This window comes from Betta splendens, chromosome 22 (genome assembly GCF_900634795.4).
Source record: "Betta splendens chromosome 22, fBetSpl5.4, whole genome shotgun sequence".
Lineage (NCBI taxonomy): Eukaryota > Metazoa > Chordata > Actinopteri > Anabantiformes > Osphronemidae > Betta > Betta splendens.
In genome coordinates, this window is record NC_040900.2 from 1,595,359 (window position 1) to 1,619,298 (window position 23,940).

A 23,940-nucleotide genomic window follows, 5' to 3' on the forward strand; every position below is an offset into this window, starting at 1 on the left:
CACCGCTGGTGTAATCCTCAGGCTCGTCCTGAACAAAAGGACGGATTGAAATGCAAACTGTTAAGGCAGGATCCTTTCATTTTAATGACACAGTGCTCTAAATCTACCGATTGTCATTCAAAACCCATTTTAGAGATATTTTAAAGGGGCTTTTGATGCAAATGACTGGCTGGTGAAGAGATGAGATGAGATGCAGAAACACAGACATCACATTCCTCACAACAAACCTGGTTAAACAGAACCCAAATCAACACAACACATCCATTTACTGCATTTGATTCACTGCTCGACCTCCTGACCTCTGTGTGGCTCTGGCAGAGATAAGTGTGAGCACATAAACAGGTCAGAGCTCAGGCCTGAACAAACAGCTGTCGCGTGACAACCACCATATTTATACGTACAATATCACTCACGAGGCCGTTTCTAACTCAAAAGGAATCAGGCTGATGCGACTGAGACAGTGAAACAGAGAAATGCCAAGACATATCTGTGAAAATGCTGACGGAGTGAACCAGAGGGAGGGACGTATCTGCATTACCCGCAACAGGCGGATCGCTCGTTGTTATGCAGATCGGCTCCAGCAGACTTTCTTTCACCTCACTGTATTTGATGTGTAAAGAGTCAGATCTTTATTTGCATCTTTTCTTCTTGCTCCAGCAGCAGCAGCACTTGTGTATAACATGCATGCCCCAAATGCGGCTCACTGCTTTCTGCATGACTTGACCCTAATACATTTTCCATCTTTGTGTCTGCTGCGTAAATAATTCAGGAAATGATTGTGGTGTAGAGAGCGGGGAGCGCTTTCTTCTGATAATGAGGCTTCCACACCGGGGTTGGGGATGCAACTCCTTCTGGTGCCTTCATCCCCCAAAGATTCTTTTTTGGGTCACATTGGTCTCGGAAGAGATTGTGAGGATGAGGATTGCACCCTCCACAGAAATAGCCTCACACTGTTCCCCCTTCACACACAGAAACAACAACCCTCCCGCCATCTGCCACTCTGACCCCATCGTTCCATGGATAATGCATTTGACCAACAGCAAACTCATGATCCCACGTCACCCAGTGTGTGTAAAGCAGAGCGAGGCAGAGGGCGGAGAGACGGATGAAAGGTATCCCAGGTGATGAGGTGTGAAGGAGCTCCTCTTTCCTTACAGTCATCAGAAACCTGCCTGACACACACACACACACACACACACACACACACACACACACACACACACACACACACACACACACACACACACACACACACATGCACATGCTGCTATCAGTTCTTTTGCAGCCCAGTGAGGGAGTGGGAGGAGGCAGAGAAAGAGGGAAATGATAAAGAGAAAGGGAGAAAGAGAGAGGATGAGGAGAAGGAGAGCGAGCGAGTGAGCAAGCGAGGTGAAGAGAGAGAGAGTGTGTGTGCGTGTGTGTGTGAGAGAGACAAGAGCAAAGCAGAGAAGGAAAGGAAGAGGGGGATGGAAGGCGCTGTAGCGGCTGTGAGATTCTCTCGTGGATGCTGCCGCTCCTCTTCATGGCTTTGTCCCCTCTCTGCACGGTCACCGCGTCCCCGGGAGCAGGCGGCCGCACACGGACCAGCACTCAGCCACGGAGCCGGGGATGAATCGGCCCCAACAAAGAGCCTTTGAGATGGCAGCGAGCGCCCGTGCCTGGAGGGAGCAACGCGTCAGGCTTTCCCAGGCGAGCGGCCGCCTGCAGTGAGAGCCAGAGCCAGCTCTGCTCCGCCTGCGTGAGAGGCAGCGCGCTGTCCGTGTGAGTGGATGCGAGAAGGCGGGTGGATAATAGTGTATGTGCACACCGTCGTCTGCAAGCCTTCCTGAAGGAGAGAGGCTCCGCTCTTCACTGGACGGCGAGGTAAGAGGGACGGCTCTTATTTAAACAACGGCTCAGTGGTTTATCTCTTCACAGCCCTGTTTCCTCAGAGCAGAGGGACAGTGGGGTAAAGAGGGAGGAGGGGGGGGAGAGGCTTAACGTCATTGATAAAGAGCAGGCGTGTGTGTGTGTGTGTGTGTGCTGGATAAGGAGAGGCTGTGAGCAGAATGCAGTGCAACCAGGTGCTGATGTTGGAGTGAGATGATAGAGCCTTCACCTTGTGCCCCCCCCTCCTCTTCCTCCTCCTCCTCCTCCTCCTCCTCGTCCCCACAGCTCTACGCTTTACTCAATGTCTGATTCACAGAGGACGAGCCCTGAAACGCTTCCTTTCTCAGGGTGAATCAGTCGTGGTGTCAGGAGCTGCACTTCCTGCTGATGTGTGTGTGTGCAGGCTGATCGTCAGGTCCCTCGCGGTCCGGTTTACAGATGCTGTGGGGGGGGGGCGTAGACGACAGGAGACAGGAGACGTGGAATGTGCTCAGCTGGAGGGAAACAGCAAATGTTGAATCCCGAGTGAAAATCAATGCAGGGCTAAGGTGTTTTGAGTCTATGGATTTTACTCACTCTTACTTACAGCATCACATGTTCCCGCTAGCAAAGACAGCTTGACGCGCGTAGCATCCCTCCGTTCAATCATCTGCACATTTCATAACACTGATCATGATGTAACCGAGGCTGCAAGTCTGACTCCGCCACGCGCTGCTTTCTGAGGTCACTCATTGATATGCACGAAGAAATGAAGGTCTCACATGCACGCGCACGCACACACACACATGCACACACGCACACACACACACACACACACACACACACACACGCGCACACACACACACATGCACACACGCACACACACACACACACACACACACACACACACACACACACACACACACACACACACACACACACACACACACACACACACACAGGTGTGGTGGGTCCTCACGTGACCTGCTGTCGGTCCAACGGCTTAGCGTCAGCACCAAGGATTAAAACGGTCTGAATGAGGACAGAGTCCGTTCTCTGGGCCGGAGCACAGATTGGTACCGTGAAGTAATCTGAGGGTAAAAATGCTGCCGCTCTGTCCCTGGCGCCGATACAGTGAGGCCGAAGAAGGTCCAGCTGAATCAGAATCAAAGCTAAATTAGATCCAGGAGAGGAGAGTGGTACCACACTCGGTACCACCCGTCCTCAGTGGGACGGATGGTACCGACCTGGCTCCAGCCTTCAGCGTGCACGTGGTCAGAGGAGGAGCTGCCTCGGTCCAACATAAAAGCTGCTTAAAGCGCTGGAGTCCAGCAGGACTTGGTTCTGCTGCGTGTTGGTGGCTCGCTGCAGGCAGAACTGCTGTCAGAACCGCTGTCAGGGGACAGAAGCGCTGTCAGAACCGCTGTCAGGGGACAGAACCGCTGTGATAAATGCGGCTAATGGGCCTGTCCTCAAACGCCCTCTGCTCCGTCGAGTCCAACGCAGGCTCCAGCGCCTCCACCTTTGGTCGGCGGTTCCTCCCGTCGGCGCTGACGGACTCACGGTTCCTCTGGGCTCCGAGCCTTGAAGCGGTGACGCTCTGATTGTCCACGTGCATCACGCTGACTCCGTCCTCGGGCCTCTTTGTGCTCATGACAGACAGACTCTGACTGTTGACGTCCTCGGCGGCGTCGGACTGTTTCTGACGCGCTTCGGGTCGGAGTCAAAGCCTCCACATGATGCAGCAGTGTGAGTTATGTGACATTTGAAATATGCCAGGACGTGTCACTATCACTGAACTCTGTGTGAATGTGGGTCGTCGCTGCTTAATGTCAAATGATGCAAAATGAAACATACACAGAATATGAATGCGTCCAGGAAATGATTTCATGCTTTGCATTCTATTATCTTTTATTACTACTGAATGTAGACCATAAGAACGACTGCAGCTCCATCTGTGATGCTACAGTCTAACATGACAATCCCACACATGCAGTTGACTTGAATCTAGTGATCACATTTAGGTTCATGTTTCTGAACTCGGGCCACTCTCGTCCTCTGGAGATGAACATTCCCACGCATTTAGCGATCAGCTTCACAGTCGCTGCAGGACGCGTCCTGATAGAACTTTTGCTGTGTTCCAAGCGCTTTGTCATGCATGATGTATCAGAGCCTGCAATGAAATATGCATGGCAGCGTCGTCCCGTTCCGTGTGGCTGGATGCAGCGTGTCGTCTCCTCTCGCGTCCACAGAGGTGACTTCAAAGAGACGACATCAAGTTAGATCATAAACGCCGCTGTTGTACTGTCCAGTCACGTCCCTCTTATCCCCTCAGATGGCGTCTATGTGGATGTGTGTGTTTTACAAAGCACGGGGGGAGATGACCAGCCCCCCCCCCCCCCCCCCCCCCCCCCTCCTCCCCCTCCTCCCCCTCCACGGCCAGTCTCATTACACTCAAAGGGCAAAACGGTCGTCGTAATGAAGCAGATAGAAAAGCAGTTTCTCCGTCCAAACAGAACACCTGTGTGTCACTGGGAGGAAACGGGCCCGTGTGGTTCAGAGGAGCTCGATTATGCTCCTCACACGTCCAGCGATAAACAGTGAGAGAGGATCACCTCATCTCCACTGTCTCCCAGGGAGCGGAGGGGGAATGATGTGTCCTAAAATTAGATCAGTGAAGGACTCAACACCACACTAATCCTGCAGCACAGTCACCTGCACGGCTGCATGCACGCACCGAGGCAGAAACCAGGGCAGACAGAGGCAGAACAGCTCCCAGCGCTAAAACCCAGCAAACCCAGTCTTGCTCCTCTCTGTGCATCGCCTCCCACTCAGCTGCAGCAACCGCTGGGCATGACTTCCGCCGCGTGCCCTCGTCTCCTCTGTCATGTTCTGGGTGGGAAACGTATGGATCGCCTGGATGCACCTCTTTTCCGGCTGAAGGAGCTCCGAGCAGGCGGAGGGTGAGGCAGAGGAAGATGCTCTGTTTGTGTGGATGCTCTCATACATCAGCTGTTTCAGGCTTGTGTTCACCAGCAGATGAGCTACAAACAGCTTCCTGCACATGCTACTGTGGGAGAATTGGTTTCTCAGCGGTGGAATCTGTGGCGTTTGGCGTCAGTCATTTAATTCTTCTTTTGCTTCTGGTGAAACATCTAAAGTAGCACATTTTTACAGTGACCTCATCGTCTTCAGCTCCTCACATCCCTGACAGCAGTTTGCTGAATTTTGCCTCAGCAATTTGATATTCAAGACAAGCCGCTGCCGCAGAGGGTCGAGTCCACACAGATTTGAGGGATGTGACCAGAAAGTGTGATCGTTCTCAGTGCAACTTGGTCTCTGCACAAAGGAAATATTACACGTCTTTGAGAAATCAGTAGTTTATTGTTACATGTGTCGCAGGTCAGTGAGGTCAGTATGATTGAGGCTTCATCTACCCTCTAATATCAGTAACTACAAGGATTCTGTAGCTGATAGCTTCTATTCGCTGCTTTGATCCGATGGAACTTCCTTGCGCTGCGATCGCCATGAAGAACTGTAACCGCTTGCATTTGTGAGTAAATATTGATTGATCTGCTTGTAAAAGGAAACATGAGCGCCGTGTGTAAATGTTTGTTCAGGCAGCAGCGCCGTCCGCGCGGTGAACGGCTGTCTAAGCAGGCAATGAAGCCACAAACACAGACTGGACTGTTTGTGGCTTGTTTTCTCAGGCGTCTGTTTTTGTGCTGTAAAATGTGGGCATGTCCAGGTTGGATGATGATCCTGAAGCCCCTCACACCATAAAGTGCCTGTCAGAGGGGATTAGACTCCTCCCCAGCATCGCATTATGTACATGGGGAGAGCACAGAGCGATGCGCTTATGCAACACTTAGCATATTAGCCCTGTGATTGAATTAGCCTGAAGGGAGCGACGCACCCCCCCATCGTAACGAGGCGATGCCTGGCTCATGGGCCTCACCTTCTGCCTCCGCTGCAGCAGGAGAGGAGAGGAGAAGCCTCAGCACAATGCATGATGGGAAATCATGGCAAACATTGCAGTGGCCACGTTGATCCTAGAACTGCAGTGTGAGGTTAAGGCTCAGGTTTGTGTCAGCTGAACTGGATCACAGGTTCAGTAACCACTGGATGCAGGAGGAGGAAACAGTTCATGTGATTGTGTCACTGCATTTGTGCAGAAGCAAAAGCCCACGCACACATCGAGAGACAAGCTAGAGCATCAGGCAGCGCTGGAGTAGACTTGTGTTTGTATACACTGTGTGTGTTTATGGGTGTGTGTGTGTCTGTGCGTGCATGCATGTGTGTGTGTGCATGTGTTATTGTGTCTGTGCGTGCGTGTGTGCGTGTGAGTGATATGGTTGTGTGTGGGTTGTGTGAGTGCGATGTGAATGTGTAGTGTGTGGGTGGTGTGTCGAGTGGTGGTGTGAAGTGGGTGGAGTGAGTTGATGTGCGTGTGTGATGGCGGTGTGAGTTGAGGTGTTGTGGGGGTGGGTGTGTGCAGGGTTGTGGTGTGTGTGAGTGAGTTTGTCTGTGTGTGTGAGTGAATGTGTGAGTGTGTGTGTGGGGTTGAGTTGCGTGCGTGTGTGCGTGTGTGTGTGTGCGTGCGTGTGTGTCTGTGCGTGTGCGTGCGTTTGTCTGTGTGTGTGCGTGCATGTGTTAGTGTGTGTGTGTGTGTGCGTGCGTGTGTGCGTGCGTGTGTGTGTGTGCGTGCGTGCATGTGTTAGTGTGTGTGTGTGCGTGCGTGTGTGTGTGCGTGCGTGTGTTAGTGTGTGTGTGTGCGTGCGTGTGTGCGTGCGTGCATGTGTTAGTGTGTGTGTGTGTGTGCGTGCGTGTGTGTCTGTGCGTGTGCGTGTCTGTGTGTGTGCGTGTGTTGCACTCATCCTGCTAATGCACTCGAGGCCTGTGGGCGCTGGCTGCTCTGCCTCGTGCTCGTCAGTAAAGGGCAGAGAATGAATAAGCCCTAATTGACCAGATCTCCTTCATTACATATGCGCTCACAAACTCGGCCTCTTTCCTCCGAGAGCTTCTCAGAGGCTCAGCTCACCCTGCAGCCTGGGACGCACACGTCCAGGACACGGGACAGCTCTTAGTCCAGACATTTGAATGTGTGACATATTTGCCTGGGAATAGATGTTGTCGGCCTCTATTTGAATACAGTGAGTTGCGTCCGTCAGTGGCAGCGTCTCTTGATCAGAGCTTCGCTGCCGCTCAGACGCCCACATTACAACACTACACTGTGTGGCGCCCAATGAGCCGAGGTTAAAGGCTGCTGTGTGTCTTTACAGGGACGTTTCAGGGCGGGGAAGCTGACGTCCCCTTGGTCCTGAGGATGTTTCGCAAGAAGAAAAAGAAGAGGCCTGAGATCTCAGCGCCCAAGAACTTCGAGCACCGCGTCCACACGTCGTTCGACGCCCAGCGCGGCTGCTTCGTCGGCCTGCCCACCCAGTGGCAAAGCCTGATAGAGAACCTGCGCAGGCCCAAGCCCATGGTGGACCCGTCCCGGATCACGGAGGTGGAGCTGAGGCCAAAGAAGGTACGAGACGCAAGGATGGAGCTTTCTGTTGACGCAGCATCAGCTCCGAGGCCGCTTCCCTCATCCTCTTCCTCCCTCTTCCCTCTCATCTGTCTCGGGGCTGAGCTAATGATCCTGCTGTGTACGGTGACGCTACAGTATTGAATGCTCAGAGGGACCACAAGATTTATGACTCCACGCTGGCAATTAATAACAGTCCACGCTGCTTTTCCACAGATGTCAAGCAGAATGGATACGAAGTGTAGGTAGAGAACGTCTGCAGCACACGATCAGCTGATGATCAGCTGTTCATCACAAAACCAGCACGACACCGATGGAGCCACGTCGTTAGTTCAACACGAGCAAAGATCAGAGTTAATAATGCTTTTAATGACGTTGTCAGCGCGAGTCCAGTGTTTTCCCAAAAGGCCCTGCATGAAAATACAGATGTAGCATGTAGCGGAGCTGTAACATCTGGAGGAGCTAGCTCTAGTTGTCCAGTCATCAGCTGCTGCTGATGTGACCTCTGACCCCTGTTAGCAGCTGCATTAAGGACCCAGTGAGACTCGAGCGGCTGGAAACATGACGCCGTCCTCCGTGTCACATCGTGTGACGCTGTTCTAGAAACCACCTGACGTTCATGTGATGATGTTATGTTGCCAGGTTTGGGCTCTTTCAGCCTCTTTGCTTCCCTTTCTTTCCTTCTGGGACGACAAACGTCCTTTACAGACGCTCAGGTCTAAATTTAACTGGGCTCTAAGCAACGATGCCGCCTCATTACTCCCCTCAGCGCAGCCGTTGCAGAACGCCATTAACACCTCTCTCCTTTCAGACCATCGTGCGTGGGAGCATGATCGGTCACGGGGACTACATCGCCGCCATGATCAGCGACATGAGCCGTCTGTCTGTGACCAGCTCCAACTCGCTGAGGAAGAGCAGCCCCTCGGCCAGGAAGCGGGCCCAGTCTCTGGGAAGGCTGGGGGAGGTGAACGAAGGGGAGGCCTATCAGTACGAGGGCCTGACCCGGGACCACGAGGACGAGGACGAGGACGACGGCCAGGACCAGTGGAGGGACAGGGCCCGAAACACCCACAGCGAGACCAACACCCCCTACCTGGGCATGAAGAAGAGCATCACCCTGCAGCCCAACGGCATCCTGCCGAAGGCCACGTCCACCTACGAGGTCGGCCTGAGCTCCCAGGAGGCGGCGCCGCCACCGGTCCCGGCCCACAGCCTGCCGGTGCCGAGCTACGAGGCCTACATGAGCGGGGAGGTGGGTCCCCAGGAAAGGCTCATCTGGAAGAGGGAATCCCAGCCGCCCCGCGGGGGGCCTCCCGGCCACAGGCCCGTTGCCTGTTTCTACAGCCCGGCCATGAGCGCGCAGCCGGCGCCGGGCGGCGACCCGGGAGCCGCCACCGAGCTCCGGCCCAACCTGCCCCTGTACGGGCACCCACACAACAGCCCCGGGAGGCCGTTCTCCTCCTACGACCTGAAGGTAGGACTCGCCACAGCATCCTCGCGGTCATCAGGTGCACTACCATGCATTATTCATAGGTTCATGCACATCCGTAATGCCAGGTACTGCTGATATTAGCACTCAGCATGTTTGTACACCAGCTTCAATTCCTTCTAATGGCTGAAAAGTTTGTCAGAGGTCGACTTCAGCGAAGCAGCTTATTGATCAGCTTTACACTAAAGGTGATTAAAGTTCTGGTGTTTAGGATTTTATTCGACTCTATTAAAGGAAGACATGCGGCTTTAAAGTGCCAGAGGTGTAGTAAAAGTTGAGCGATGGTCTGTTTGGCTCGATTTCAAAAGGACGAGGCTTCGTCGTCGGGTCGCATCCGGGCGGATGGACCCGCGTTGATGCGTCTTCGGGTCCATCTGAGCAGATGCGTCGTCAGGTCGCACCCGGGCGGATGGATCCGAGCGGATGTGTCTTCGGGTCCATCCGCGTTGATGCGTCTTTGGGTCCATCTGAGCGGATGCGTCGTCGGGTCGCATCCGGTGAAGTGGATGCAGCGCAGGAAGGAAGCGCCTGCTTCGCCTCCAGCTGTGAACGCGCAGGCGGCCGCTCCCACCTAACGCGTGTCCTCTCTCTGGTACCGCAGGCCGAGTCGGCGGCGCGGTACCACTCCGGCTTCCTACCCACCGGCACCAGCAGCCCCCTGGCGGGCGGCGTGCGCCTCCAGCGGACGGTGCGCTCCTCCGCCAGCTACACGCTGGGCCTCTCTCCCAACATGGGCCTGAGGCCCGGCGGGCCCGAGCCCTTCCTGAGGCACTCCGGGTGCCCCCACCCCCCCCACCCCAGGCAGGACAGCCCCTCCCAGCCGCGCCCCTCCCCCACGGGCTCACTGGCCACCAGCCCCCCTGGCACGTGCTCCCCGGCCTTCAGACCCCCTCAGCACCCCGCGCCCCGGCCCCCCCCCGACCCGCCCAAGGTGACTCACGAGCAGTTCAAGGCGGCGCTGCAGATGGTGGTGGACAAAGGAGACCCGCGGTCGTACCTGGAGAACTTTGTGAAGATCGGGGAGGGCTCCACGGGGGTGGTGTGCATCGCCACGGAGAAGCACAGCGGGAGGCAGGTGGCGGTAAAGATGATGGACCTGCGGCGACAGCAGAGGAGAGAGCTGCTCTTCAACGAGGTAGAGCCAAGGCTGAACGCGTGGCCTCGGCCTGTGATGATGCTTCTTCGACACACCTTTAACCTGAACATTGTGTGCTGCAGGTCGTGATCATGAGGGACTATCAGCACAGAAACGTGGTGGAGATGTTCAAGTCTGCGCTGGTGGAGGAGGAGCTGTGGGTCATCATGGAGTATCTGGAGGGAGGAGCTCTCACCAACATCGTGTCTGAAACCAGGTGCATGCTGGGCTTATGATTTCATCTTTAATATCTGCATCAACCACAAGAGGGTGGTGTGGGATCGACTCATGAACGAGAGGCTGCGGCTTCACTGCACATTACGCTTCATGTGTAAATGTCGATTTTCCAATGCATCGGAAATGATGAACCCACCGGAAGCAGCAGGTTCAGGTCAGGGTCTTATTCCAGCAGATGGCTGCCACCGCTTCCACAGGATCAACTGTGTGACTCAGGGATAAAAAGGAAGAGCTCTTTAGCCGATGAGCCAGCGGCCGCCGTTAGCGTATCTGCAGGTCTGTCTGTGGTGATGGGTGATGTGGTGTGTGAGTGTGATGCTGCTGTCTGTGGGTCCGTGTGCCTGTGATGGAGACGCTGCTGTGGGGGTCTGAACCCTGCGCCCTCGTCTTGCAGGCTGGGGGAGGAGCAGATCGCCACCGTGTGTGAAGCGGTTCTCCAGGCCCTGGCCTACCTCCACTCACAGGGAGTCATCCACCGGGACATCAAGAGCGACTCCATACTTCTGACCATGGACGGACGGGTATGAGCGCTCCACGTCCTCCTTTGCCCCCCCCCCCCTCCTTCTTACTGCTATGGTTCTGGTGCCTCCCACAGGTGAAGCTGTCAGACTTTGGCTTCTGTGCTCAGATCAGTAAGGACATCCCGAAGAGGAAGTCTCTGGTGGGGACTCCCTATTGGATGGCTCCGGAGGTCATCTCCAAGTCACCGTACGGCACTGAGGTAAGGGGGCGGGACCGCCGCGGTTCTGTGCTGTGTGATCCGGTACTTAATGAGCCTATCTGATGACGCACCAGGTGGACGTGTGGTCCATGGGCATCATGGTGGTGGAGATGGTGGATGGAGAACCCCCGTACTTCAGCGAAACCCCCGTAGCAGCTATGAAGAGGCTGAGGGACGAACCAGCGCCAACGGTCCGAAACCTCAGCCAGGTACACGCTCACGCACAGTGTGAAGCTCGTGGTGTTGTGATAATAAGTATCCATGTTAAACGGATGCGTCTGCTCCTTCTTGCTCCAGATCTCCCCAGTTCTGAAAGACTTCCTGGATCGGATGCTGACCCGAGACCCGCTGGAGCGAGCCAGCGCCACGGACCTGCTGGAGCACCCCTTCCTGCTGCAGAGCGGCTCACCTCAGTGCCTGGTCCCGCTGGTGGAGCAGTACCGCAAGCGCATGTCCCGCTGCTGACCCGCTGACACCTCCAGACAGGGATGAGGACCAGCAGGGGTCCACTTCCTCCGGCACCAAAGCCAGGGGGCTCCAGGGAGCAGAGCCAGGCAGCACGTGGCTCCGGACAGACGCTGCATGGGCTCAGGCATGAGAGAAGCACTTTAGGAGTACGTTACGGATCGCATGCAGTTACTGGGCCCGAAACCCGGTTGGCTTCCTGCAACATTTAGTGGGATTTAACCCAAACACGGTGCGTGTGACGTTAGAGCATCTCAGTATTTCACAGAACTCCAGTCTATGTGACAAACACGTTAGTTGATAGTGGGCGTTACTGCTAGGCGTGTGTTGTTAGGTTCAAACAGTAGCGTTGGGACGTCCTTTGGGAGGAAACGGAACCGCTGCACACTCACGCGCTCCGTCCTGGACACACACACTCTGCACGGCCACCGGAGGCACATCTGGCCTGATGTGAATGCTTGAGTCACAAACGTGAAGGACAGTTCTCTGTTATTAGCTCAACAAAGGGTAGATGAAGGCCCAGCTGCTGCTGCTGGGCTGTGGGGGGTTCATCACCACCGTATTCCTCTGTTTCATAATGATCTTTAGTTCCCAGACGTGTTGTGACTTGTTTGTGTGACGTGAAGTTGCAAATAAGGTTTCGTTATTAAGTACGGACTTCAAACATAAACCCATGAATTAATAATGTAAATAAAGATGCTGATTATCAGGTCAGGTCAAACCTGCTGATTCACACAAACGTTAGTTTCCTTTACTATGTGAGTGTACAGCTGTGTGTGTGTGTGTGTGTGTGTGTGTGTGTGTGTGTGTGTGTGTGTGTGTGTGTGTGTGGTGACACAAGCCTGTTTTCTTGTGAACGACTTTTTAAAAACCACAAAGTGTGTGTTGCTCCTGTGAAGGTTGTGTGTGACGGGACAAACCAGGTCTGGCATGTGACGCTGCAGGACACGCACCTGCTGACAAACACTTTGCACATCGTATTTGTACTCGGATGCAGATACGTGCTTCATGTATTTCTATCTGTGTGGAACATTCACGAAAAAGAGAATTACACATTTTAATTTTGTAAAACTTAATAAAATAATGCATAATGAATTTGAATTGATTTGATCCTCTATTATTTTGTCGCGCACACACGCACACGCACGCACACACACACACACACACACACACACACACACACACACACACACACACACACACACACACACACACACACACCACTTTATTAGGTACTCCACTACAGGGTGACTTCAAACTGCCATTCATTTTCATTTAATATGTTGGCCATCCATGAAATTAGAATTATTTAAACCACTCATAATAAACCAGTGTAGAACTTCACACACCATCAATAATAAACAGAACCATCTCTGAGTTTGAACTGTGTGCAGCTGTACCTAATGAAGTGGCCTTGGAGCTCAGGAATAAACGCTGAACACAGTGTTTTACAGTATTTATTAGGTCTTCAACATGAATCATACGATGCACAGTCACTGAATATCTTTAAGCAAAAATACAGATATTTTTATAAACACAACAGCAATTATTTAACACAAATTCCAAACAATAGAAATCTTTTATATACACAAAAATATTTATTTTCAGTAGCTGATTTACAAACGTGTGGATCAGTAAAACTGTCTGTGAATGTGTATAATTAGCCTCCAACCTCTCGTACTGAGCAAACCGCGTTCTCTACTCCAGCGCCGACTGAGACGAGCTCTCGAACTCGCACCTCACTGCGCTGATGCTGTCCACGCTGGGCTGGCTGTTGACCTGCTGGTGCGTGTGCGAGAGGGGAAAGGTTTCGGAGCGGGACATCCGGCCCCTGGCGCCGGAGGAGGCGCCCGACGAGCAGTCCTTCACCATGCGCAGGAACTCGGGCGCGGTGAAGCGCCGCAGCAGCCGCGTGCCCAGGCCCGGCAGCGCCGGCGCGCGGCCCGGCTCCGGCTCCTCTCGGGCCGGCAGCAGTCGGCAGGTTCTGCCGGCGGCGCCGAGGCCGCCCCGCTTCGCCGGCGCCGCGTCCTCGTCCTTCGGCGCTTTGAGCGCCTCCGTCGCCCTCAGGGGCGGGTTCTTGCCGTTCAGCGGGGGCTTCAGCGCCGACTCGGCCTTGTCTGAGTCCGTCCTCCGGCCGCCGGCGGTACCGGGACATTCCGTCTTATCGATCAGGCATCTCTCGTCCTGCAGCGAGGCTCTCTTTAACTTGCTGGCGGAGCGGCTCATGTCCTGCGCGTCGCCCTGGTACGACTGCTTCCTGCCGCCCAGCAGCTCCAGGTTGAAGGACTGGGCTTTGCCCCAGAGGGACAGGCTCTCGGGCCTCCGCTCGCGGCCGACGCCTCTCTGGCTCTGCTCCGGCAGCGAGTTCAGCGCCTTCGTCCCCCTCAGCTCCCGGAGCTGGCAGTTCTGCAGCTGTTTGGCGGTGAAGAGGACGCTGCGATCGCCCCCCTCCAGCTGAGGAGGCAGAGCCCAGCTGTGCCGGTGCCCGTCCTCCTGAGACTGGCTCCTGGAGCATCGGAAGTGGCTCCACAGGCCGGCGCCGGCGCCGATCCTCCGCTGCCTCGGACACAGCCTGGGCAGCTGGTCGTCACCGCTCAGCTGCTTGGAGAACCTGTCCAGAACCTGCCTGGGGATCCGGCTGGGAAGCCGCGCGTCGCCCTCGTTCGCATCAACAAGCGGGTCGTCGGCGGCAACGCTCCTCCTGCAGGAAAAGTTCAGAATCTGCACGCACTGGTTGTGTCCGAAAAAGTTGGCCACCTCGACGGCCGAGTGGCCGGCGTGGTTGGTTCTGTCCAGCCTGAGTCCGAGCCTTTTAAAAGCTCTCACCAGGAACTCCACCACCTGGCTGTGGCCGTAGTGGGCCGCGTACATGAGGGAGGTGTTGCCCCAGGCGTCAGAGACGTCCGGGTCGGCGCTGAACTGCACCAGCAGCTTCACGGCGTCCAGGTGACCCGCCTCGCAGGCGTGACTCAGGGCCGTGCGCCCGTCCTCGTCCTGGCAGTTGACGTCGGCGCCTTTCTCCAGCAGCATCCGCGTGAACTTGGCCCGGGTGCCGTGGTCCTGCAGGCAGGCGGCGAACATCAGCGGGGTGCGGCTCCGCTCCGTCTTTGAGTTGGTGATGCGTCCGTCCAAGGCGTCCAGGATGAAGCGCGCCAGGTGGACCTTCCCGCCGTGCATGGCTTCCAGGAAGGTCTTGGTGCCGGATCCCTGGCGTAAATCTTTGGGTCGCATCATTCCTGAAGGGTCGACGTGGAGCTGAGCCGTGGAGTCAAAGTGTGAGGCAAGTTATCGCCTGCGCCGCCGCCGCCGCAGAGTCTATTTACCTCAGAGTAAGACTCCGAGCGGAGCAGCCAGTGTTTTTATACCTCCCTCTCCACATGCCCTCCCCACGTTGCCTAGGAAACAAATGTCTGAGGACCATTATGCAGTGGCAGCATCCATTCAGCCCAAGCACTCTCTGCCTGGAGAGAAATGTATGCTGTTTGAACAGAATAATTACTCCAGGAGAAAAACACGAGCAGGATTTCTCCTTCGAGGTCTCAGGTTAACTTAAGTTTAGCGTTGTCACAAATAAGCAAAACCTCAATATGAATAATTAAGAGTGAAGTAATTACTACGAGTACTTCAGCCTTTTACGCCATTTCTGAATAGATGCAAAGTAAATTCACTGTTCATCTTTAACATGAACCACAAATAAAACAGCGTAACAATTTAAATGCTATTAAATGCTAATGATGCTATTTTACAATAATGGGCTGCAACCGGTAAAGTAAACGGCCGAAAGGTAAAGCTTGTAAATCAATAAATACAAAACAAACAAACAAACAAACTGAGCTTTACTTTCGGTTAACAAACGTTATTGTTCAGGTTTCTTGTCTGAGGAACAGTTGCCACAGTTGTAGTATCGTAGCGTTAGTCGGTTATTTACAAATATTTACTAATTCTAGCCTTTCAAATTCCAACGCAGCAGATTTTTTCCTGCATGAGCATGTATCATAAAAAGCAACAAGAAGCATTCAGTGCAGCTGCTTCACCACAGAAATTCATTTTAATTGCCAATAGAAGTCTCAGCAGGACCCAAACAGTGCCAAACTCTGGTGTGAGAGGAACACAGCCGGCTTCACCTCCTTGACCGTCACCATCACGCTTTCAATGCACCGAGCTGAACGTGGAGGAAACCAGTCAGACCGACACTCGATCAATGACAGACGTGAACTTAAAGCAATAATGACATGAACACAAAGAACAGACCGACCTGACACCATGACACCAGCGTTAACAAAAGCAAAGCAACAACCAGCCGTGTGTGTGACCAACAGTCCTTCCATAGGAAACACTGCAGCAGCTGTAGGTGAGTCAGGGCCTTGAAATGGCTGCAAGCGGAACCCAGGAGCAATAAATGACTCAAACCCTCTGCCTCCAAATTCACCTGGGTTTGAATGTGAAAGCGGCACTGAGCTGACAGTCACCATGGACTGATTAAACATTTAGAAGCATAATACAGCGGGTCTGTGTGGTGCACATGTAATTAACATTTAGCACAATTTCAGTATCAGTGAGTCAGTATCTGACTCCTACACATATTTCATTGGATCCACTTTGCATCTGTCCCACTGAACCACAAAAACACCTCAGAGTGCATCAACCAACCCACTTCAGCCTCTGTTGAGTGGTCTAATAGAACCTGGAGGCATAGATGTGGACACACACACACACACATAAGATGTGAACGGACCTTGTATGTAGGTCCGAGGGTTCTGGTGACTGTCTGTGCTAAATAAAACTGCGTGTCTTTGCGTTCAGCTCATGGTGCCAGACACATGCTTGTGACAGTTCTGATTGTAATTCTGCATTAAGATAATTCACAGCCAGGCGTGGATGCTAATAGCTTAGCAACAGCAGTGTAGTGGCGCCGACCCACAGAAATCATCAGTATGCCTCCACGCATGCCGCACAGTCCAAACGCTCCATTCACACACAGATGAATGAAGTGTGGATGAAACATTCAGAATGTGGCGGCGGCGCCAGGAGACGTGCTAATTGGACAGATGTATGCGATAAAGCAGAGGTGTCATGGTAAATACCTGATCTCCATTCATTACGGGCCCGGACCACGAAGGAGCCACTTTGAATGTCTGATTGGAAATTAAAGAGTGTGTCAAGTTAAGGTGTTTTCAGCAGGACTAAGTGTCTTAATCAGCCCCCGGGGACGACGCAGACCTGGAGCCAAGAAACCCCAAAGAAATCAACAAATCAGTGGAGAAGCTGGTGAAATGGAAACTGCTGAATGGTCCTTGGTGACGCTACTCATCCACCAACACCTGAGACTAAATTTAATTCCCCAAATTCAACAAGGGCCCCTCAGCGGTGCCGCGTGTGCTCCGTGACCCGACGTGCCCTCATCCTCCACACACTAATTCACCTCCTCCCACATAATGAAGCGCACGCGGATCAGTCTACTGCCTGGAAAACAGGACGCGGCGCCTTGGATTTTCCAGTCCCTGCACAAACACCAGCAGCTAGGGCACAATTAACCAAGCCATAACGAGAGGAGGCTTTTTCAAACACATCAGAGCTTTAGAGGAGGATTTCACAGTACACATTGTTGTTTGCCTTGTGTCGAAGAAACAAAAAACTCAACACAATAAGACTTTGGTTTCCATACGCTTATGTAAAACATCCGTGGGGGATGAGACCTCCTGCAGGGCCCAAAATACCACGTTGATGAATTTGTATTCCGCAACAACAATCCTGTTTGTGCGTCCTCTTATTCCTCTAATACCCTTCGATTTAATACAAGGACACGGCGCTCGTACGCCGGCGGTTCCAGGAAAGCGAGGCAGCAGCTGCTCTGCTGTCGCTGCAGCCGCGTTCGCTTCACGCAAGGTCAGTGTGGACGCGCGGCGGGCGAAAACAAATGTCACGTTAGGCGGCGCCGGCCTGGAGCGCTCAGGGTTTGTTTACTGCCTTTAGAGCAAAGCAGAGGCAAAGATGCGGGCGGGAGGAGAAACGGGCGGCGCCGGGAGCTGCCGGGCGCCAGCAGAACCGGCGCCGTTGGCCGTGAAACAGGGCCTCGGCGCCGCTCATCAATTACGCCCTGACTCAGAGCCGCCAGATGGAAACAGTAGGTTGTTCCTTCAGCTCCGGATTAAAGGGCCTCTAATATCAGTCCTCAGCCGGAGACATTTGGACAACACAGCATTAGCGTCCTCCACGTGACGGGTCTGTTCCGCAGTCATGACAGCGGGTCATCAGCGCCGACGAGAGGGGGGATTTACACCAACGTACATGAGACGGCAGCAGCTCTGCTCTGAGGCTTTGGACAACGACACCGCAACACAGGGAGCTGTTTTCAGTCAGTTAATAAAATTAGTAATGAGCCACATTAAACTGGATTAAACTGGATTCATTACAAATTTGCACATTTAATTAAATGCGAATGTACAAATCCTGTATTTCTTACACTTGAAGTTTTAATGAAACTTGCAGATTATTCCACACGTTTACCAGCCTTTGGTTTAAAGTGTCTATGATCCAGCTCCTCTTTTTTCCATCACATCTGATGGAAGCGGCGGAGCTGCAGGGTGCGGCCTCCGCTCCCGCTCCGTCTCCAGCTGACAGGCCCATTTGTGGCCTTGCAGGGCCGCTTACCCCCCGACAGCTCCATCAATTCTACAAATGGATCCCGCGTGAATCGGTTCGATGATCGCTCACAGCACCTGCAGTCACTCTTTGCCGACGCAGTCACGAGAGAAGCGGCGGCGAACGGCTGCTTTGCTTCAAGTGACGCCAGGTTTGATCTGAAACCGTGTCCTGAGAGCTGCCGTCACCATCGGAGTTAAAGTATTAACAGTCATTTGTGGTTGGATCTGGACTTGATGGATGACGACATTACCGACATCAATCAAAGCTCACCTGGAGCCACAAGGTTCTGAGCATCAGAGCTCTGAACCAGAACCAGCCCACGTCCTGCTGCTGCTCAGACTTCAGCTCCTTTGAGCCACGTCCGCACAGCACAGCTTTGACATCAAATGAAACCCCTGCTTAGAGTGTTATTGCTTTGAAAAGACTTGTTGACTCACTTGCCTTAAGTGCCCATGTTAAAATGCACGTTGTCATGACACTGTGGGTTTCATTGTGCAGCGCGTGACCGTTTCCACCGGCCGCTGCCCCACAGAGCGGACGTGTAGGGAAATGAACCGATTGCTTCTGACGCGTGAATAAAATGGAGACGCCAGTCGTCCTGCGAGGACACACTCCGCCGGGTGTGTGCACTCGCCGTCACATAATTATCTGGCTAATTGGGAGAAGCTTCCAAAAATTCCTATTTTCACAAATAATTTGGAGACTGTCGACGGGAAATAAAAGGCAGCACAGCGAAGTAAAAACGCTGCTGTTTTTGAATTCGAAAACAGCTTCAACGGGAACATGGAGAAAAAAGCTCAGTATTGGAGTAGCCGTCATCATGCTGTCTGCTGCAGGCAATCAGTGTGTGGGCGTCTGAGACCGTGTGTGGCTAATGTAAGCGCTAGCTTCAATGCATGCAGGAGCGGAACATTTGCATGGGTGAGAAGGTGGAGGGGCCTCTTACAGGCCCCACTCAGGGGCTCATGAGCAGAGAGGGGAGAGGAGCCTCTTTGAATCCACATCAGGCTGCTGAGCTCAGGCTTTAACAGCACTGACTCAGGCACGGAGACTGTTCAGCCTGGCAAGAGCGCGGGAACGAATCAAAGAGGCGCTGCTTGGGTCCAGTGTAAGTGCAGTAGCAGCCCACAAAGCTCCAGCACAAAGCCTGTGACAGAGCAGCCTCAGTGGGTGGTGTGGGCGGACGGGGGGGGGGGGGGGGGGCGCGTGGGCGCCAGCATCCACTTCAAGCCAAGACGGCTGTGGATCAATCTCCCACCTCCTCGGTCAGGTCTTCTTCCTCACTCAGGAACCGAGAGAAAAGCAGTGGTGCTGTTTTACTGCTGTGTTTTGAAGGTTTGAGGCTTTAAAAAGGCAGCGATTCGTTACTCTGTAGTTTTTGCAGGAATAAAAAGAACAATTGGTGGAAGTCTGCAGATGAGAAGATGAGTAGGATTAGACTGAGGGCTGCTGTTACTGGTTACTGGTACTTAATGATAAAATGGAATCAGGGAGAACGTGGCGCTATAAGGAACATCACTACTGAACATGACATGGTTCAACAAAGAGAACACAGAAAAACGTTTACACGACAGACGCTGTGGAGCTTCGATGATGAGCTGCAGTCGTCCTCGTTGATGAAGCAGCCTGAGGGTCATCCTGTGAATGGAAGAGGGGCTGAGATGAGGTGTAAAGACAAGGCTGGAGCTGGAAACAGAGGGGAACATGAGGAAGTGGGAGTGGCTAGATGTGAGGGGCGTGGCCTGTGCAGGGGGCGTGGTCAGAGTGGGAGAGGCAGAGCATCCGGACATTCACTCGACTTTTTATGTAACAAACAATAAATTGTGATATGGTGTCAAAGCATTTCAACAGTATCATGAAACCTTTCTGCGTACGTCTGTTTCCTTTCTGTGTGAACGTGTGCTCACTGTTCACCAGTCAACATGACATTTCATATCTGAACATCTGCTTGGTGCTTTGCTGTGTAATTGTGTGTGTCAGCGTGAGCCAGGCAGTTACCACAAACACTTCCGTGCTTCCTCTGGCTTTTCCCTTGTTAGTGAGCACCCGAGCGGTGCCTTGTGGGTAAATATCCTGCTCGGGCCGTCCCTCTCCAGCTGGTCTGGACCGCGCCGCCAGCTCCGTCCTCTTCTTATGCAAGATTATCAGGCCAGTGATTCAGGGCTGACTGGTTTCACACTCCCGAGCTCACAGTTCATCTGTGTTTGGCATGAGGTGGCAGGACTCTCAGGCACAATCTGTGTGTCCCCGGCACGGTCCGTGCAGATCCACCACGTTTGAGTGTCACCCATGTTCTTTGAGTCAGTAGAAGGATGTCATGATGAAAAGGAAACAGGAAAAATGGACAGATTGCTTCATGTGGTGAGTCAGAGAAAGGCTGCATTAATTAATGAATGCCTGCATAAGTGTAACAACACAGAAATATGTGGCTCTCATTGATGCAGCAGGTTGTACCAGTGCCTGTCATTCATCAGACCATATATGGGCAGGACAGGTCTCACTTCCTGCATGCTTTTACCCAGGTCACGTGCTTTGTGTGGGAGTCGCAACCTCTGACACCTGATCCATTCCAGCATTTTATGAGCTCATGCAAGAAGAAAAGGATTCATTTGTGCAATTTTGTTTTGTTTGTTTGTTTTAAATGAGTCACAAATTCCATTGAAGAGGATTGAAGAGAGAGAGAGAGAGAGAGAGAGAGAGAGAGAGACTCTCTGTTCAACAGCTTCTTTTGAGTTTCAAGTTGGCACAAATACCAGGTTGGTTTTCAGTCGTCTGAGTCTTGTTGTGGATTTCATTCATGGGCTGAATGTCACAAACGTAAAGTTTCCAGTTTCTGGTTCTGTCCTAAAAGAGATGATGGTCGGGTGTTCTGCACAAATCAACCACAGAGGACAGAGGTGAGCAGCTGCTAAAACAAATCTCATTGCAATTGTTGCTTTGCAGCCAGAAACTATTTGGTTGTTCAGAACCAACATAAAGATCACGAACACTTAATCTACACACACACAAACACACACAAATACAGGTGTTTATAGTTTATTGGACGTATTTTAGCATCATTCAAATTTCTTTTTTTTTCCTAGTTAAAACATCATTAAAGCTGAAACAAGACGAAAGAACAAGCAGGAAAAGGCCAATTCATCCACCGTGCATGAGAATCTGCAGAGCTGCTGCTACTGATGAACCTGTGGTCTTCATGCATTTCATCACGTGCCAACGCGGAGCTTTTGTTCGGGGGAAAGGCCTCGTCTGTGACAGAACACGTGTCCTCTCTGTCAGTGAGTCACTCCTCATTCACAACCTTTCTGTGGCTGCCGCTACAGGACGATTCTCTCTCTCTGGAGTCTCACACAAGCAAGTCATCGCAATTCAGCCTGTTTTTGTTGCTACATATCTGTCGATGAATAACTGTCTGTACGGCCCTTTTAACTCTTAAATAGAAGGATAGAAAAAGAAATTCAATCACCTACATTATATAACGTCTGCTTTTCATTATGGCTGCAAAATCCCTACAGAATAAAACCTGAAATCACACAGACTGGAGATGAACGCGGCGCTGGGAGCCGCAGTGAAGCCGAGGCCTGGTGGCGCTGGGCGTTTAACCCAGGAAGACGTCTCCATAGAAACCCACGCCCTCCACCCTGTCTCCTGGATGCTCCACCATGTCGGGGAAGTGAGCGCCCACGCAGACGTTCACCGCCTCCTTCACCTGCGCCGGCAGAGACCGCACCTTCTGAGCGTGCTCCGTCAGGGCCTCCTGGTTGAGCTGCAGTCGCGAGGTCAAAGGTCAGTCACAGGTTAATGCTTATCACAATCACTGGTCCTGTGTAAACAATCCCACATTACTACTACTGTGGACTGTGGAGGTGGAGGAGTCATACAGACCCATAAGACCAGTGATTCATCCTGATTTGTCTCTTTGTTTATTGCCTCATATTAATTCCTCCCACTTGTCACAATATCATAAACTACATTTGTAACCTAATACTACTGGTGGGACATAAAAACACGTCCATCTGGCGCTAACGCGTCAGCGTCTCAACGATCTGACGCCTTTTTTTCTGCACCAACTGCCAAGATTTGTGCGGTGAAGCGAGGCTTTGTCACAAGGAAGCGCTGACATCAGCTGCAGTGGTGGGAGCTTCACTCAGAAGTGGATGTGTCACACGGCAGCATCACGTCCCGTCGTGATGGACAGACGGAACCAGAGGCTCAGAACGTGGGCTTTCCAACGTTGTCACAGGGTGAACTCTCATCCTTAATGTGTTATGTGTGTGATGCAAATGAGCAAAACGAACTGCACTCACCTGATGCGTCAGGGTCTTGATCTCCTCTAGGGTCGCAGCCTGTTTCTTCATCAGAGCCACTTGCTGCGGGCTGTAATCCGACGACTGCAACAACAATGAACATGTCACTACTGGAAACACTATTGATCCGCGGTTGAGCCTGCGTGCGTTTGCTATGGAGTGCAGGTCAGCTGCTGGGACTGGATCTGCTCGTGTTTCTCCCTGTGAGCCTGTGTGGAGGAATGAACTCCTGGGACGCAACCTGAGCAACACGATCAATACAGTCGAGACGCAACAGTTTAGATGAGTCCAGCTCTGCTGCACAATCACATCCAGAGTCTGTGGTGATTAAACCAGAGACTGGTATAAACAATAGTAGAAATTAATAAGCAGGAGCTGATTAAGTCAGCGAGCGACGCTGCGGTGAGGAGCTGCCGACCAGACAGAGGATCAGCGTGGGATGAGTCAGAGTCTAAATACTAGAGGCCTGAGTCCTGATGAGCGGCAGCGGAGCGGTGCATGAGTCACGGCCTGCTCCCGGCGAGGCCTCGCTGCCCTGTGAGCGGATGCAGGGCGTGTGCTGCTGAGTGTGGGCGCTTTGTGGATAAATGTGTCCGCGTGCTCACGTGTGTGTGTGGGCGTGCGCGTGGTCACGAACACGTGGGCGTCCTATATGTGAGCATGTGTGCAGATGAAGCAAGGCTGATCTGATTCCTTCAGCGTTGGAGCCTCTTTGTTACCATAGCGACACCTCTAAACGCACTAGTACTTTGCAGACATGTGACATCTTAGTCGTATGAACGTGGACGGTTTTTCTCTAAACTGAACTGTTCACAAATGCACAAAACCCTCTGATCCGTTTAATTGACGAAGGTTCTGCACTTACTGCAGCCTCCGACTGATTGGCCTCATCCAGCACTTCGGTGCTCATCGCCTTCTTCAGCCTAAAAGAACATAATTATAATTTTCACTGGAAGCTTTTGTTCATCGTGTTAAAAAAATCATCAAACTGTGGCAGACGTTAAACGTGTGGTTTGTCACAGACAAGGTCTCATTAAACTCACTTTGCTTTATCTGTGGATGGACATTTTGAAAGTTTCTTCTTATTATCTTTGGTTTCACTGCAAAACAGGGCAAAAAATAGAAGGCTCAGTGTAAAACCAAAAATAAAATGCCATTTTATAAATACACATTTTTAAAATATTTAATAAGAATCACAAGGCTGCCTGTGTGGGATCTGCCCTTTTCTTTTTGGATAAAGAGGCTTAAATTCACAGCTGTAGCATGTGTGTGCGTGTGCGTGCGTGTGTGTGTGTGTGTGTGTGTGTGTGTGTGTGTGTGTGCAGGTAGATGCCCAGTACCGGCTTTATTTCCCTACTGCTGTTTAAACACCTGTAGGATAATGGCTGTCCTGACAAAACCCACCACCAGCTGAGGACGGGGATAAACACACAGAGAAGAAAGTAGAGCCTCGCAAGGATAAGAGCTGCACAGAGAGGTGACTCATCCACTACTGGAGAGACTGTTCCTGCAACATGTCAAATGCTGGACCTCAGGTGACTCCAGATGCACACACACACACAC

General features: G+C 52.5%; 3 protein-coding genes and 1 long non-coding RNA gene across 4 annotated transcripts in view; 2 read left to right on the forward strand and 2 right to left on the reverse strand.

Annotated features, from left to right (window-relative positions):
- Positions 1-1,304: 1,304 nt before the first annotated feature.
- On the forward strand, positions 1,305-12,526 carry LOC114848879 (serine/threonine-protein kinase PAK 6). The gene is made up of 9 exons (XM_029139741.3): positions 1,305-1,863; positions 7,131-7,378; positions 8,190-8,852; positions 9,469-10,002; positions 10,086-10,219; positions 10,634-10,760; positions 10,835-10,960; positions 11,035-11,169; positions 11,258-12,526. The coding sequence occupies exons 2-9, from the start codon at positions 7,175-7,177 to the stop codon at positions 11,423-11,425; spliced, it is 2,091 nt and encodes a 696-aa protein (XP_028995574.1). The 5' UTR covers positions 1,305-1,863; positions 7,131-7,174; the 3' UTR covers positions 11,426-12,526.
- Positions 12,527-12,866: 340 nt separating this feature from the next.
- LOC114849108 (ankyrin repeat domain-containing protein 63) lies at positions 12,867-14,780 on the reverse strand. The gene has a single exon (XM_029140197.3). It carries the CDS (start codon positions 14,657-14,659, stop codon positions 13,124-13,126), a length of 1,536 nt encoding a protein of 511 aa, XP_028996030.1. The 5' UTR covers positions 14,660-14,780; the 3' UTR covers positions 12,867-13,123.
- Positions 14,781-20,457: 5,677 nt separating this feature from the next.
- LOC129603639 (uncharacterized) lies at positions 20,458-21,348 on the forward strand. The gene is made up of 2 exons (XR_008693729.1): positions 20,458-20,967; positions 21,154-21,348. It is a non-coding gene; the product is annotated as an uncharacterized LOC129603639 (long non-coding RNA).
- Positions 21,091-23,940, reverse strand: part of plcb2 (phospholipase C, beta 2) — a 12,562-nt gene continuing 9,712 nt past the window's right edge. Inside the window, exons 30-33 of the mRNA XM_055505946.1 lie at positions 23,421-23,477; positions 23,243-23,300; positions 22,378-22,461; positions 21,091-21,836 (exon numbers count right to left, since the gene is read on the reverse strand). Of these exons, the coding sequence (XP_055361921.1) occupies positions 21,669-21,836; positions 22,378-22,461; positions 23,243-23,300; positions 23,421-23,477 (367 nt within the window). The 3' untranslated portion in view covers positions 21,091-21,668. The remainder of the gene's footprint in view (positions 21,837-22,377; positions 22,462-23,242; positions 23,301-23,420; positions 23,478-23,940) is intronic.

Excerpts from the sequence above, each read along its gene's own strand:
- LOC114848879 (XM_029139741.3), top strand. The coding sequence starts at position 7,175 with ATGTTTCGCAAGAAGAAAAAGAAGAGGCCTGAGATCTCAGCGCCCAAG. Across the intron at positions 10,003-10,085 it reads GAGAGCTGCTCTTCAACGAG|GTCGTGATCATGAGGGACTA; the intron begins GTAGAGCCAAGG and ends TGTGTGCTGCAG. Across the intron at positions 10,961-11,034 it reads AGTCACCGTACGGCACTGAG|GTGGACGTGTGGTCCATGGG; the intron begins GTAAGGGGGCGG and ends ATGACGCACCAG.
- LOC114849108 (XM_029140197.3), bottom strand. The coding sequence starts at position 14,659 with ATGATGCGACCCAAAGATTTACGCCAGGGATCCGGCACCAAGACCTTC.